The following is a 15,635-nucleotide window of genomic DNA, read 5'->3' on the forward strand; positions in this document are numbered from 1 at the left end:
GCACTACAGGTAAGAGGAGAAATGTGTATATTTGATTTTGAGGTGAACTGTCCCTTTAAGTCTTAATTTGAATATTTACATCCAAAACCTTTTTTTTGCTTAACTTGACCAACTTGGCCTAAGGATGGCCTTGTATCTCAGGGCATTCATCTGGTTCATTGTGAGATGCATGAATCTGATAAAGCCTGTACGGCAAAATGCCTCGTTCTAAATTTGCACTATGGAATAAATATGAACCGAATTCCACATGTGGCAGAGATCGCATTTAAAAGGTATGCCACTTAAGGTCAAATGAAGCACTTGAATGGATGAGGAGGCAGTGGTCAGCTTTTAATGGATAAGGTGAGCAGGTAGACACGACCGTTTGGGACAAAATTACATCATGAAATTTAAAAAAAAAAAGGAATGTTAACGCCTGTCAATGCACGTATGGTTGGCGCATGGCCCATTTTTTTCTGGCCAGGGGAGGGGACGTCATTGAGCTGCCGGACACACCCACCCCCCTAAACCCCTTGCCCCCTTTTTCAAAACTGTGCAGTGGGTGGAGTTATGGTCAGACCTGTGGGTGCAGTTACACTTTAAAGAGGACTCAGACCAAAATTAACGTAGTTTGATGTAGGGGATCAGGTTTTGATTTTGTTTCCTGTTGTGGGATCTCCCCTGGAAGCACGGTCTTCTGGACCGTATACTGTGGAGAAGAAGGTTGGAAACTTGGACTACATTGTTTCAACACCTGAGCGTAGAAAGAAACAAAGATTGTGTCACATTGACATGATGAAAGCATATTACGCCATGAGTGAAAAGGGGTAGGAGACTGTTAAACCCCAAGCTGTTAGGTGTGTTGTGGTGAGCTCTTACTCATGGCACAGTGATGAAATCTGGAACTGCTCAGGACACCGTTGAATACCTCGGGAAGTTGGTTGGACAGGGCAAGGTGCTGCCAGTGTCCACAAATGTAGGGGGCGATAATAAAACTCCCCGTTCCCACCACCTGCAGGGAACTTAAGCGTTTTTGGGGGGTGGCTGGATACTACAGAGCATTTTGTTGCAATTTTGCACAAGTAGGTGCCCTCCTGACTGACTTGACCAGCCCCAAGACCCCTTCCCGGTGGACAGCAGAGTGTAAGAATTCATTTGAAAAAGCAAAAGCACTCCTGGCTACTGCGTGTCTATACGGATGCAAGTGACGTGGGTGTGACGATAGTGGAGTGGAACACCCTGTAGCGTTCTTCTCAAAGAAACTGAGTCCAAGCAAGTTGCGCTACTCTACTATTGAGAAGGAGATTCTAGCTTTGATTCAAGCTTTAGAGCATTTTGAAATCTGTCTCGACCTCCGATCCTCTGATGGTTTACAGTGTAAACTTTACACGGACCACAACCCTTTGTTGTTCCCGCAGCCATTCACTTCCACTAACCGTAGGCTACTCCGCTGGAGTTTAGCCTTACAGGAACTACCACTTGAAATGAAACATGGCAACAGAAAGGATAATTTAGCTGCTGATTGTTTGTCTCAAGTGGTCATTAGTTCTGGGTATATATCAGGGTATGTTGAACTCACTTCATAGCATAGGCCCCTGGTGCTGGCTATGTAAGTTGATGTTTTGGACGCTATATGGTTTTTAGGCCTGTTCAAACATTTTGAGCCATTCGGTTGCTGTAACTTATTCATAAGTTTATATTGAAGTGGAAGTTTGTTTTGTATTATGCCTACACTCCTGTCAGATTTGTTGTCTTTTAGGAGGGAGGTGTTATGGACAGAGATCCCAAGTCAGTCAGATTTCCCTGCTGATTGAGAGCTATTGGCTGCACCTGGGATTTTCCCCCTCAGCTGGTGGCAATCAGCCTGGCTGAGGCTATATTAGAGGGTTGGGGTTTCCCTTTTCAGTTTGGTTTTTGTCTCCACAGGGTCAACACCCTCAGTTGGCTCTGTGTTTTTTTGTTTTGAATGAGAATTTTAATTGAGAGACTTTAAACAGTTTTCTCTCCCAATTCACTTTTTTCCCCCTGTCCTGTGACTCCCACTTTTCTTATGTTTGGAGTCCAGGTTTTTTGATTATAGAGTCATTGATAGAGTCTGTGGAAACTTTTGGAAACTGTGAACAATGGAAACCATCTGTTAGGAATCCCAAAAGGGTTCATTTTGTTTTGACCTTTTTTGAACTAGTGCAGTGGTTTTTGTTAGCTTCCCAAACGGCGACCCCTGTCAGGCTTTGTGTCTAGGGAAACTGCCACTGCAATAACCAGTTGTTCTCAGGCTCTATCTACATTCTGTTTATGCCAATTTTGCCTTTATTTTTCCACTCAAATGTCATTTGCCCTTTTGAAAATCTATTTATTTTGCACTCATTTTATGGAATAAATGATGAATCAATTAATCAATCTGTTAATTATGTGTGCATGTATGTGCAGTATTTCTTCCCTCTGCAACATCTTCTTTTACTTAAATATCTAATAATATTTTGATGCACTGAGTGAATGTATTCACAATGTGAATGGGACATGGCATGTTGGGTCATGCTGAGACCTTTATCCATCTATCTCCAGTGGAACTCTTTACTAGTACTGGAAAATGGAAAATGTTTTTGCCATTGGTCCTGTAGCCGAATGGACTATTGAGTTTGTTTCCCGAGAGTTTGTTACACCAATGGAGATATTAACAACTTTAACAGTATGCTCACCAAAGCACTTTCTTATGTTAAGATTACACGTTTTTCTGTTATAGTTTCATAGCTTGGTTGGCAGCAGTTTGAGTTCAATATGATTTGAACACAAAAACCTGATTAAAACAGAAAAGAAAGTTATTGTCTTGTGTGTCAAAAAGGGCAATGTTGTTAAAAACAAGATTTACAAGAACAATAGTGTATGTTCATTATTCTTGAAATAGTCTGCTTTCCTGTTGTTTACATATTAAGACTGACTTCACACTTTTTGTACTTTAATTTAATAACTTCCTTTGGCTGCATGTCAAGCATTTTGAGTACCAAGTTTGAAGTTTGACAACATACCTGAAAAAAGAACCACTGCTTACTTGACATAACTCAGATCTTTAAGTTAACTGAACTTATATTTTATAGTTCTGCTAACTTAAAGATTAGAGACCAGGCCAAAAGCATCTGTTTATGGAAGTTTGATCATTTGATTGGTATTTTATTGATATTGTAGTTTCATAATAATAAAAACTCCAGGCCGTCAACTTTGGAGAATACATAGTTTGGGATCATGTTCCATAAGGATACCGGGTTATTAATAAACTGTCAGAGCCACTTGACTTTGAATGTGCTGTTCAGGGTTGTAAAGTCCAATAAATGTAACCCCCCCATTGATATGTATTCATTTTCACAGACTTTTTCACATAATGTATTTTGTTAAACGGCATATTGTCGATTCTTGTGGATACTGAGCCTTCAACATGTAAAGAAAGTATTACAAATGTAAAGACTGTTACATTCTTTAGTAGCCATAAGTTCACACTTGTGAACTGGAGACCTGAAGCCTTTGAGAAGTTTTTCAGTAGCTCAATAGCTATGGGAACCTGAGAGGCAACCCTCAGGAAATGTATGGTGTCGTCTGCCAGTTGGCTAATGATAATATGCTTGTCAGCCACTGATATACCTTCTAACACGCTGCTGGATATATGGAGTGTCAGGAGCTGAGAAGCAAATAAAAATAAGTAGGTGAGATTGGATAGCCTTGACTGAGCTGCTGCCATTGTTATACAGAGTTTTGATCGTTTTGCAAAAAAGATCTCCAAAGTCAAATTTTGAAAGAGTTTTCCAATAAAGTTGTGCTGCAGGGAGTAAAATGCTTTATAAAAATCAAGAAACAAAATGAAACTGTTATCGTTAATAAGGTCATTGTAATCCAGTAAATCCAGGACTAATCTAATGTTAATTGAGATGTGACGTTTCCTCATAAATCCAGATTGGCATTCTTCTGTAACAGAGTCGAGTACCTATAACTGTCACCCAGTGTATTGTTTTACACGTTTGTAAACGCCCACTGTGCCCACTGTAATTTCTTTGCAGCACAAACGTCATCACAAAGCGCGGCGCGAAAATGTAAGCCATGTCCCCACATTTCCAAAATTTGTTCACTGCTCTCTCGCAACTGTCTCTGCTCATACATAACTAACAATGACAAGGTACGAGGATCTGGCAGACAAACAACTGATATCACCCACAGTAAAGAAGACCTCTGGTAAGCCCACATTTTTGCTGTCATTCAAGGATCGCTTTGTAGCCCCGTTTTATTTGTTGCTATGGTAACCGCCAGTTTTGTTCAACAATAAATGAAAGGTAGCTTCTACGCGGATGGCAATGTCTGGACAGTCATAATTTAGTATTAATTTGTATTACTGTTAACCTAAATATTGTGCGATACAACAAATATCCCCAATGATTCGTATTGCATTTTTTTTTATTGTTATGTTATAGTTCAATTTATTGCATAAACAGCATTGACAAAATGCACTTGGATGTTACTACGTTGTTTAGAGAAGTGGAAAATAACATAAAGCGACATCCATAATGTTCAAAACCTCTTTGACACAGGGGGAAAATGTCAGACGACGGGTCCCTAATGAGTCCGTTTTATTTTGTGGGAATATCATGAATTAAAAAGGACAAATGGTCCAGAAAAATGTGAATGCTCAGCTCTCTTAAAGCTTTACATTACCTCCAAAACAATGAGAAATGGGACAATTCTGGTATCAAATTGTAGAACATTACAGATGATCCTTATTGCATCTTCTTGCTGTGCAGCAATAGATGACGTAGCACTGACGTGACCTGCGCCTCCCTCTCCGGGAAGCTGATGAGTAAAAATGGCGGATACACATCCTGTCGAATGGTTGTTATACATTGGCTAACAATACACAAATGCAGCCGATTTAATGTATATCGTTGCTTGTCTGATGTGGGAGAGCTGTGGTCCACACGAAGTTGTGGAACGTGAATCATCTTGAACAAAATAACGTTAAAGAAGCTGTCCTGGTGTCGAACGGTCAGTAACGGTTTTTGCGGTCCGTCTCCCGCCATGTGAATCATGCATACTATATGTGTAGCTTTTAACGTTGAATTTCAGCTATGCTATGACAACTACTCTTAATTTTTCAAAAAAATGTGTTGGTAATAAGAACATGTTCTTTCGTAGGTAGTGAATTAAACGATGCTAGTCATTGACACAACTGAGCTAGCTACCGGTTAATGTGATACAGAATGATATGTAAGCCTGCAAATAAATGGTTATTTCAGTTTTAACGGGCAAAGTTATCCTGGTTTTCGTTTACTGGATTCGTATTTTAACGACGCATCTCAACGTTAAGTCTCGACGGACCTCCCTAATGCTGACACGAAAATGCCACGTTATGTATAGCGACTAATGAAATGAGAGACTCAAGCCTCCTCACCCAGATGAGTTTAGAGCCATGTTTTTGCAAACAACACTCTGCAAGTGATCCTGCTTTATCTAAAGAATAGCTTTCCTCAGGGTGAGCTATGTATCTGACCCTAACCTGATCGTTTTTCTCTTTGTATAGGTGTTTAGTGACAGTGGTAGGCCAAGACCAGTACATCATCACACAAGACTTTCTTACGAGGACACTTGTAAGCTGCTGCTTCTGTCTTCAAATATGTCTGACTATCTGATGAGAGAGTTCAGGGCCCTGCTTAACACAACCATGGAGTCTGTCCTGAGGAGGGCTATGTTTGAAATAATGAAGATCTTTGAGAACAGCCTACATGACCATCAACTGGAGCTGGCGCAGAAAGGAGAAGAGATTGTTCAACTGAAAGTAAAGTTACAGAGAGCGGAGATCAAGCTGAGAGAAACTGTGTGTGTAGGTGATGGAGGACCAGAGATGAATATTAGTCTGACGAGTCAAGCACGAAGAGAGCCTGAAGATGTTCAGAATGCCTCCAGACAAAACTCCACTGTTCCTGAGATTGATTTTGAAGGTAAAGTCTTTAACTCAGATTAATAACTTGCTTTTTAAAGATATTTTATAAGCATATATAATCCATATCCTTTGGAGAGTTACCAGATTAGAGATGCCAGTCTTTTTTTTTTTATCGCTTTACAACATTGGTTGGTTACAAAAAAGGTTTTTTGACACCATCAAAGAAAAAAGTGAAAACTAATCTTTACACGTGGAAAGTACAAGAACATATAATAGAGGGTGTGAGATAGAAAGTGGTTTGCATGTAAATTCCTTACAAAAGCGTAGCAGTAAAGTTAATGTGTGTTTTTGCGTATGTGTTTGTGCAGTACCTGATGACTGGTGTGCTCCTGTGGGCTGCGAGACCATGACCAAGCCGGACGATAGCGTATGTCCCAGTGTGAGACTGCGCCAGTTCTCCATTCCTCTTTGGCATGTTCCAATAATCAAGCAGGAGGTATGTAACGGTGGGAGAAATATGGATGCGATGGCATTACATTTTTGCATCATAAACAATCAGCAGCTAATCGTTTATGTTGTTTGAAAAGGCAGACCTAAAAAGTTGTCAGCACACACTGATTGTTGTGCAGTGTTGTAACAACACCTACTCATTTGGATCAGACCTTTTTTAATGTGTTTATGAACCTTACAGACCAATACAGCCAGTCAATGAGGTCAAACAACACAACCTTCCCGAGGGAACCTTGATTGTTAACATTTTTTAAAGGGGTTGTCTTTAAACACAGAGGTATTTAAAAGATGTGCAGAACTCCTCTTGTAAAAGTTTACAGGAAAGGCTGAAGCAGTGGTTTGCTCAGTAATGAAGGCCTGATATTCAATCACGAAAGACTCTATATGGGTTATCTATCTCTCAGGACATCTCATTAAATTTTGCTGCAGCAAACACAGTCCATCATGTTCCTATTCTAATTGTACTGCATTGTTGGAGATATAACCAATAACTTCTGTATTTTCAGGTGGCTAGCCGTGACATTGACTCCCACCAGCTAACAAAGGCTGACAAGAAATCCAAAAAAGGTGACGGTTATTCCAAATAATTCACTTTTCTTTTTTGAAAAATGTTATTTATATGTTCCTATATGTTATTTGATTTTGTCTGAGAAGGAATGTTCTTGTCTTCTCATGTCCCAGTTTACATGTCCCAGTTCACATGGGTTTCTCTATAAATAATAACACTGACTTTGCCCACATTTCAAGTACATTTAAGAGCTTGATATGCTGTGATCCTTAACTTAGTTAACCTATAGTTGTTTTCTCTTTGTGCAGATAGTTTGGTTTAAGATGCCAGGGTATAAAGATTTCCATTTGTGTGATTTCTTCCTCTGCTCTTAAAAGAGTAGAGTTTAGGTTGCTGCACTCACAGCAGTGGAAAAAAAGGTTTGAAAAAGTCAGCAGCTTCGCTCCTTCAAGAAAGTGTCCCAGTTACTCTTAATACACTGAACAAAAATATAAACGCAACACTTTTGTTTTTGCTCCCATTTCTATGTACACAAAAGGCCTATTTGTCTCAAATATTGTTCACAAATTTGTCTAAGTCTGTGTTAGTGAGTACTTCTCCTTGCCAATAATCATGCTGTCTAATCAGCATCTTGTTATGCCACACCTGTGAGGTGGATGGATTATGTCAGCAAAGGAGAAGTGCTCACTAACACAGATTAAGACAAATTTGTGAACAATATTTGAGAGAAATAGGCCTTTTGTGTACATAGAAAAAGTCTTAGATCTTTGAGTTCAGCTCATGAAAAATTGGGAGCAAAAACAAAAGTGTTGCGTTCATAATTTTGTTCAGTGTATAATTTAACCAATGTGTAGAAAGGCAGAAAGCAGACTACAGAATTGGTACATACTTGCCTGTATGCATACCTGGAGGATTAAAAGATATACGCATCAGGGGGCTGATCTTGGCCAAATGTCGCCTGACAGAAACCACAGTATCTTCCTCTGTAACTTTTGTTTTCATTTTGTTTTGCTTTGCACTAAGTCGGTGTTAATTTTGGCAGCTTTAGATGAAAATGCTTATTAGTCACATTTGAGTCATTTTTACCCTTTATAGTTTTTAGTTTAGTTTTAGTCGACGAAAACTAATTTTAGTCCTGTTTTAGTCAATAAAAATCACACATCACATTTTAGTCATTACTTTTAGTCAAAACGTTTTCTCTCTTGAGGAAATATAACTTCCCCCTCCAGTGTCCCTCTTCTTGTTTTTGCCTGCAAAATTAAGATTTTAAATGTCAGCAGATCAACCACACAGTGAAAGAACTTTGCAGAACATTGCTTCTTATTCACAAATCTGACTGAAGCAGACACCCGATGGTCGCTCCTTTTTTGTGCAGAAGCGTCAAATGACATGTAAAACGCCTCTTTTTCTTTGAGCGTGCACAGAGCCTGAAGCAGAAAGCCCAAGTTAACAGTGAAAGTTCGCAACCACCTTCATGATACCCGTTACCCAGTTACAGGAATGCATTGCTTGTATTTTGACAGACAGATTAGACGCACAGTGGGGGTAAATATGCATTTTAAATGTTCAACAGCCCACCACTAACATTGTAATCCCATCTCGTCTCGTTAACAAAAACTGAACAAACGTGTCGTCAGAGTTTTTATCATCAACGATCTATTTTAGCTCGTCAACGTCTCATCTTCGTCATGGAAAATAGATCGTTGACGAACATTTTTCCTCATTATTTTCGTTAACGAAATTCACTTCATATTAATATATTGTTGATGTTTAGAATATGAATAGTTTCACTTCAGTCGACAGCAGCAATACTCAAGTGCTCTATAACATCTTGCAGAACCAATGTTTGGTATAAATGTAGTGTACAGGAGACAGTCATTGAGTCAATGTTTCTATTTTTAACATGCAGTTATTTAGAAAACGTTTTTTTGTTCATCTAACTAAATCATTGTTTTACATATTTTACTTCTTAGATTATTAATTACACCTCTTCTGCTTTTTACTGGATGACAGTGAGACAACTTTGCAATGTTTTTCTCTCACAGGTTCTTTATTAAACAAGAAGGGCAAACAAACCAAAGACAGGAGTTTACCAATACAAGACCAAAAAGTTCGACGTCCACAATTAAGAGGCGACATCAAATTATTGCTGCGAGAACCTACTGAACCAGTAGGTGATGCAGGTCTCAGAAAAAGAGGAAAAACTTCAACAGGATCAGAACAAGGAAATTACTCGAAGAGGAAAGAAGAGGATAAAGAAAGTGCAGCACTGAAGTCTGAGCCTACAGAACAGGAGACGATGGACGATGACCGTGAAAAAAAATATACCTGCAAGTTTTGTAAGAAGGTATTTGATACACCATTTGGCCGAAATGTGCATGTACGGTCACACAAGAGGTGTAAGGGTTGCAAGAAAGAGTTCCCTTTTCCAAGTGCTCTTAAGGGTCATAAACCACGCTGTGCAAAACTCAAGAAATTGATGGCGAAAGAAGCACAGTCCCCTGTCGCTTTAGAACCTCGGCCCTGTGATAAAGAAACAACGACCACACCTAGCCAGAAACCGGGGAACACGAAGAAAGACGGCATACCGTCGCCTACAAACCACAGTAAGTCATCCATCCAGGAAGCTCGACCCATCAAAACATACCCTTGTGAGCAGTGCAACAAGAAGTGTATGTCACGCTTCAGGCTCAAAGAGCATATGCGTGTCCATACCGGCGAAAAGCCGTTTACTTGCTGCATTTGCTTCAAGAAATTCCGAGTTGGCCAGACACTTAAACAACACATGCTGAGAATACACAAAAACGAAGTGAATTCTGGAGACCTTGCATGGACCAAGCCATTAGAGGCGACTGAAGAAGCTCAAGAGGGTGAGATTCCTCCCAGCAATGAGACAAGTGCACCAATCAACCAGAACAATGTTAAGAGAGAAAAAAATTCAAATAAAAGGCAGACTCATGGTTGGCAAGCATACGGCACAAAGGTTCCTGAGGGTTTCGCCTGCAAATTGTGTTTGAAGGTGAGAAAAACCAGATTCCAGTTGATGGAACATTATCGCACCCACACTGGAGAGAAGCCCTTCAAGTGTCCCAACTGTAATTTGGCGTATCGCTTTCGTGGACAGATTTACATGCACCGCAAAACGTGTGGTCAGTCTAAGATCCAGTGTGAAAAGTGTGACAAGAAATTCTTCGAACGAGAAAAGTACGAGAAGCATATGTCTAAACATCACAGGGACTTTCCTCATCCCTGTAAGACTTGTGGAAAAGGTTTCCTCGTCGCCGGACGCTTAAAAAACCATATGGAGAGTTTCCATAACTAAGCTAGTTTAGAGTTGGAATGTGATTTTTTAGAATGAATGAGACCTTTGAATCTGTCCACTCCACAAGTTTATTGAAAACTGTAAAGAGCTGACAACTTTGTAATTAATTCTACAAGTTTTAGCACAAGTTGAGAAACCGTCCTTGGATCTCCTCAGTGTCCACTGATGTGCTTGGTTGTTGAGTCAGACTTTTGGAACCAGCATTTTGCAGTGTATGCTATATTCTGGACAAGATGTAAATTGTTGCAAAACTAACAGAGGTATGTGAAAACATTGTTTAAAACTTCATACATCCAAAGTAGTGTTATCTCATCCAAGGCTTGATTTCTAAAACAAGCTGGGCAAAACAACATATTTCACAGTTTTTACTGTTATAAACTGAAGTGTCATTTTTTTATGATTGATCCACATGTTTGAAGGTGGAATAGATCTTGCTAACAAGCCTACTGGTACTTTTCTGTATGTGTGTTTATTAATGTCTGTTAGTGTTGCTAGATCGACATTATCATCATACAATAAAATCCATATTTGATACCTAGCGTATTTTTTTCTTTTAATTGTAGCACTGTTTTATATTGAAGCTGCTGTGAGGAACGAAAATCTCATCCTGCTTTTTCTTTTTTAACCGTCATATGTATAATTCACTTCAAATTTTTGTCCTGGAAAATATAAATAAAGGCAGCGTGCCGTAAATCGCTTCGTCTGACACCTACCCCCCCTATTTCAGTCCGTTTCGTAACCAGTGAAAAACTCCTCGCAGGAGCTTTAAAGTTGATGTAAAGTAAGTTATATTATAAATTAGTTATTGAAAATTTAAGCCTGTTTATCTACCTATACAACATTACACGTGTATTTTGTATCTTTGTTTTTATTTTAATCTGCAGTGACTACGTCATTCAGCTGAGTTATCGCGAGACTTGAAACAATGTTCACATCACAGATGCCAACCAGCTAGAAGGACGACTAGGCGCCGCATCTTTGAATGTAACTCAAGTGTTTACATGGATTTAATGCTAACCACTGAATAACTGAGATAATTGTCCAGCAGCAGTTTCCGGCCTGCATGTTTTGATGTTTACTTTGCGTTCAGTGAGTTAGCTTGAGCTCTAGCCTGGCTCGTAGCTACTTGCTACGCTTCGTCGGCTCCCTTGTTTACACGTTAGCTCACGTTAGAGGTAATGTTAGCCTTCGTTTCGTTACACATAGTCAACTTACTAAATGTTTTCTTTCCGCTAGCCAGAATTTGAATGATTATGTATTCATACTATGCAAACAAGTCATCTCGGCATATATCAGTTGCGTCAGCTTACAAGGTAATGCAGATTGCCATGACACCACGTTAGTTTTATTCATACCGGTACTAACTGTGCAGAGTTTGACGATCAAATCGCGGGGAGATGTGGTTTTATATGGAAATTGCTGCAATAGATGTCTAATCCAAATGGCGTAGTTAGCGTTAGCATGGCAACATCTCATGGCAGTTAGATGCCCCGGTAGAGGACTGCACAGTGTTAGACACATCGTTCCTCAACTGCCTCTGCAGGAAAACACGAGAAGAAAACAACGTTGTCAATCAATCGTTGACATTGAAACACCAACACAAAGGACAATGGAGTCTGTGAGGAGTGCTTTCCACGCACAGCTGGCCACCGTCATGGACTCGCTGCTGGCAGCCGCTGTGTGCGAGATCGCCAAGATCTTTGAGAGCAGCCTGTGTGAACAGCAGGCGGAGCTCGCGCAGAAATCAGAGGAGATCTCCATCCTCCGAGGCAAGCTGGATAAAGTGGAGAGGAGGCCGAAGGCGAAGGGTGGAGGAAGCGAGGAAGGAGAGCTGTCATCAGGGGACAGAGAGGGGAGCTCGAGGCAGATGAGCCTGACAGGATCAGGTAAGAAATCTCACTATTTCCTGTTCACGTCAGAAGTTAAGTTTATTATCTACTCATTTTGGTCTTCTTTGATGTTGTAGGGCAGACAAGTAGTAAAGTTGACTTAAAGCATGCTCATTGTCTGGGATATTTTTATGATCGCTCCTGAAGTATTTTATGTACAGACAGTTTAACCCATTTTGTATTACGATAAACCCATGATGCTGTGATTATGTTGCATTAAAGACAACTTCTGAACTCCACTTGCACTTTTCTGGCACAGGATTGAATGTGGGAAAGGATGCATCTTGTCATCCAGACCAAGTAGAAGGACTCAGTCAGAGCCTCAGTGGACTGAAAGAGGAGGTCACAGGCCAGGATGGAGCTTCAGTAAAACATGAGGTCAGACCCTCTCCTGCCTCTCTTCATGATTCAAAATTTAGCTGAGGTTATTAAGCCTTAAAGACTTACAGACCTGTTATTCTTCTTCTCCTCCTCAGCGTGCTGGATCACGGCCTACCCTGGGGTCTGTCACTGTTCAACCCCCTGAAGGAAGTCTCTCTGCTGTGGACCAGAGGCAGATAGATGCTCTATCTGCCACACAGGCCAAGGCAAAATGTAAGAAGTCATTACAATCTTGTCCTGCAATTGATTATTTTGTCTTTTAAATGCAAGAGCAAGATGACCTTGACTTTTTTTAATCTTAAGAGTATTTTATTATAGGTGGTGAGATGACCCTACAGGTGCACTAACCATTCTTACCCCCTTGTTTCTCTGCAGTGTCTCATTGGGAGCAGGGCCGCAGTTCAGACCACAGACCCCTCCAGGATCAAGCCTCCACCCCTTTTCTCTCCATCTCTCAGAGCGGTCGTTGCTCCCCCAGGCCTGAAACAAGCCTAGCTCAGCCAGGGGAGTGGTTACCGGGGTTGGATGCCACTCGAGGCGGGGTGACCGGTCTAGAGAGTCTGCAGGCGGATGGCACCAGCTGCTCTGGTACAGCGAGCAGCAGCACTGGCACAGACGCTCCCTGCTACAGACACGGCTTTGGCTCTGACGAGACCAGTAATGAGGACGACGATAGCTCTTTCCCTTTCCTGGACCAGGAGCCGGAGAACCAGAACTCCAATCAGACCTCAGTACAGGGCCAGGGTGTGCTGCAGAGGGGGGCTCGGCAGGTTCAACCACAACCCCCTTCTGGTGAATCACCATGGAGACCCAGAGATGACAGGGGTGGGAGAGGCCCCATCAATCACACACGCCGGATCGCATCTTTTGGCAGTAGAGACCCTCTGCGACCACAGTCCAATTCACAGTTGCTCACGCTACGTCACACAAACACTCTGAGCCACCCTGCAGCTCCAGGCGGAGGAAACGGACGACCCTACACCTGCCCGTACTGCACCAAGTGTTTTACCTACCCCTCCCACCAGCGCAGGCACCTTTTACGCCACACAGGAGTCAGACTGCATCCCTGTCAGTTTTGTGAGAAGAGCTTCCTCACTCCCTCCGAGCTTACTGTACACACCCGCACACACACAGGAGAGCGGCCTTTTGGCTGCGCTCAGTGCGGGAAACGCTTTGCCCGCAGCGGGAACTTGAGAGCCCACCAACGGGACGTTCACATGGGGAAGAGGCCGTTTGCTTGCACGGAGTGTGGGAAGAGATTTGCCCACAGGGGGAACCTGAGGGTGCACAATCACAGAGTCCATCAAGGTGATCCCTACTACATAGATGATCAGCAGGAGCCTGACATGGGTCCTAATCCTATCTGAAAAGATTTTTCTGCACTTTCTGCACTAACTTTGTTGGCAAATACACCCTCAGAATTTGTTTCAGGATTGCCTATGATGTCCCACAGAAATGCATTACAGAACACTTTAAACTGTTAAAAGTATTTTAAGTTTTTTATTTTATTATTTTTTAAATTTAATTTTGGGACATTCATATAATTTACCACCACAAAGTTAATAGTATGTAATTAATGACGTACAAAGTAATTCTATTTGAGTGTCTTAGTTTTGTCTATAAAGACAATTCAATGTTGAATTTATGGGTCACACAAAAAAAGCTTTGTATTCAACAGTGTTGTTAATGACCTGATATAATCATAATCATCCACCAATAAGAAGTATTGGCCATTTTAATAAGGAGAATTTTCTTCCAGGATGAACCCATGTTGATGACGAGAACATCATCAGCATGGGGTCAATACTTTTTCATTTCTGACTGTTAAAGTACTACAAAATAACGTTTTCATAAAGCCAGTAAAGACATTGTAGTTGGTATTATATTTAGACATGTGGCATGGGTAGAGGTAGGATAGCACGTCTCTTCCTTCACACTGTGCTGCCCATCTTCTCAAGCTTTTCTTCTGTGTGTAAAAAGTGTTTCAGTGCAACAAGTGCATAAACATGTTGTAAAAGAAGAACTATGCTTTTATTTTTCTCCATCCTGTTTTTGCAAAGTGAAAATTCAATTAAATACTCAACAACAAACAATTTCCTCTCATCAGACTGAACCTTCAGTGCTTGATACAAGCTTATATTGTTGCACCACTCTTTGGCAGACACCAGGGGGCAGTGTCGGCTTAAAACAGACATATACTGTAGAAAAGCTTAGGACAGCATTGCAAATAGATTTTTGATAGAAGTGTCTCTCTCAGCGTGTTTCAGGTGCCCTATATTTTCAGATCTTTTTTTACTGATGTTTGCATTTGTGTCATCATGCCACACTGTCATGGCCATGGCCTGTAAGTATGTGCTTACCAGGCAAAATCAAACACAAGACCTTGGGTGACTTTGTTCAAAATCCATTGTCCTTGCCCGAGTTTGCCAAATCAAGTGTCAGACAAAAAAACTGTGTTTTAGAATTAAGTTGACTGTTTGTGTTACTCTCCCTCTGCTGGATATCAACAGGAAGTAGGGCTATAACTTCTATTTAACTTCTATTTTCCCAGTACTTAAGATATTAGATTATAGTGTGTTTTTCTACAGAACAAAGATGTTTTGTGCTCAATCGCACACACAAAGGCCTACACAACACATCCTTGAGCGTGTGGGCTGTGTGGAGGTTGATGAGACATTTGTCCCTGTCTTTCACTCACTCTCCCTTTTACACACACAGCTTCCAATGCTGAGCGAGGCTTGGCCAAGCTGTGCCCGTGTATTCCCCTGGCTGCTGAGTCCTTGTTTTGCTCATTGAAAGATTACATTCAGTGACCCATCCCTCCCTCCGCTGACCTCCCCCTCCCCCCAGGGTCACCTGTGTGTTTCTCTCCCTTTGGGGTTTTTATGCTCACAGTTATAAAAATGTTTAAGAGTGCGATACTGAAGGCTAACTCTACACTGGCTCTAATACATGACAGAGGGAAGAGCAAACATTAAGAGGAAGGGGTACATGTCACGCTTATAGAGTTTTATATTTATGGATTTATGAGTCAGGTCAGGGCAGCGTGTGAGTGAACTACTGTTAATGTGAGAGGATTGAATCCCTACTGAGAAAAGCTGCAGGCTCTTACAGACCATTTGGGCGAAT

The 15,635-nt window shown here is 41.1% G+C and overlaps 2 protein-coding genes across 2 annotated transcripts; both read left to right on the plus strand.

Annotated features, from left to right (window-relative positions):
• Positions 1–4,817: 4,817 nt before the first annotated feature.
• Positions 4,818–10,893, plus strand: LOC138598451 (zinc finger protein 260-like). The gene is made up of 5 exons (XM_069670240.1): positions 4,818–5,001; positions 5,537–5,954; positions 6,265–6,392; positions 6,913–6,973; positions 8,960–10,893. Exons 2-5 carry the CDS (start codon positions 5,630–5,632, stop codon positions 10,234–10,236), a joined length of 1,791 nt encoding a protein of 596 aa, XP_069526341.1. The 5' UTR covers positions 4,818–5,001; positions 5,537–5,629; the 3' UTR covers positions 10,237–10,893.
• A 326-nt stretch (positions 10,894–11,219) lies between these two features.
• On the plus strand, positions 11,220–14,582 carry LOC138598450 (uncharacterized). Its single transcript, XM_069670239.1, has 4 exons — positions 11,220–12,122; positions 12,385–12,503; positions 12,602–12,719; positions 12,882–14,582. The coding sequence occupies exons 1-4, from the start codon at positions 11,711–11,713 to the stop codon at positions 13,871–13,873; spliced, it is 1,641 nt and encodes a 546-aa protein (XP_069526340.1). The 5' UTR covers positions 11,220–11,710; the 3' UTR covers positions 13,874–14,582.
• The last annotated feature ends 1,053 nt before the right edge of the window (positions 14,583–15,635 follow it).

Source organism: Semicossyphus pulcher, unplaced genomic scaffold (assembly GCF_022749685.1).
Source record: "Semicossyphus pulcher isolate SPU_LCO1_2020_fin unplaced genomic scaffold, fSemPul1.0.p SCAF_2, whole genome shotgun sequence".
NCBI classification, from domain to species: Eukaryota; Metazoa; Chordata; class Actinopteri; order Labriformes; family Labridae; genus Semicossyphus; species Semicossyphus pulcher.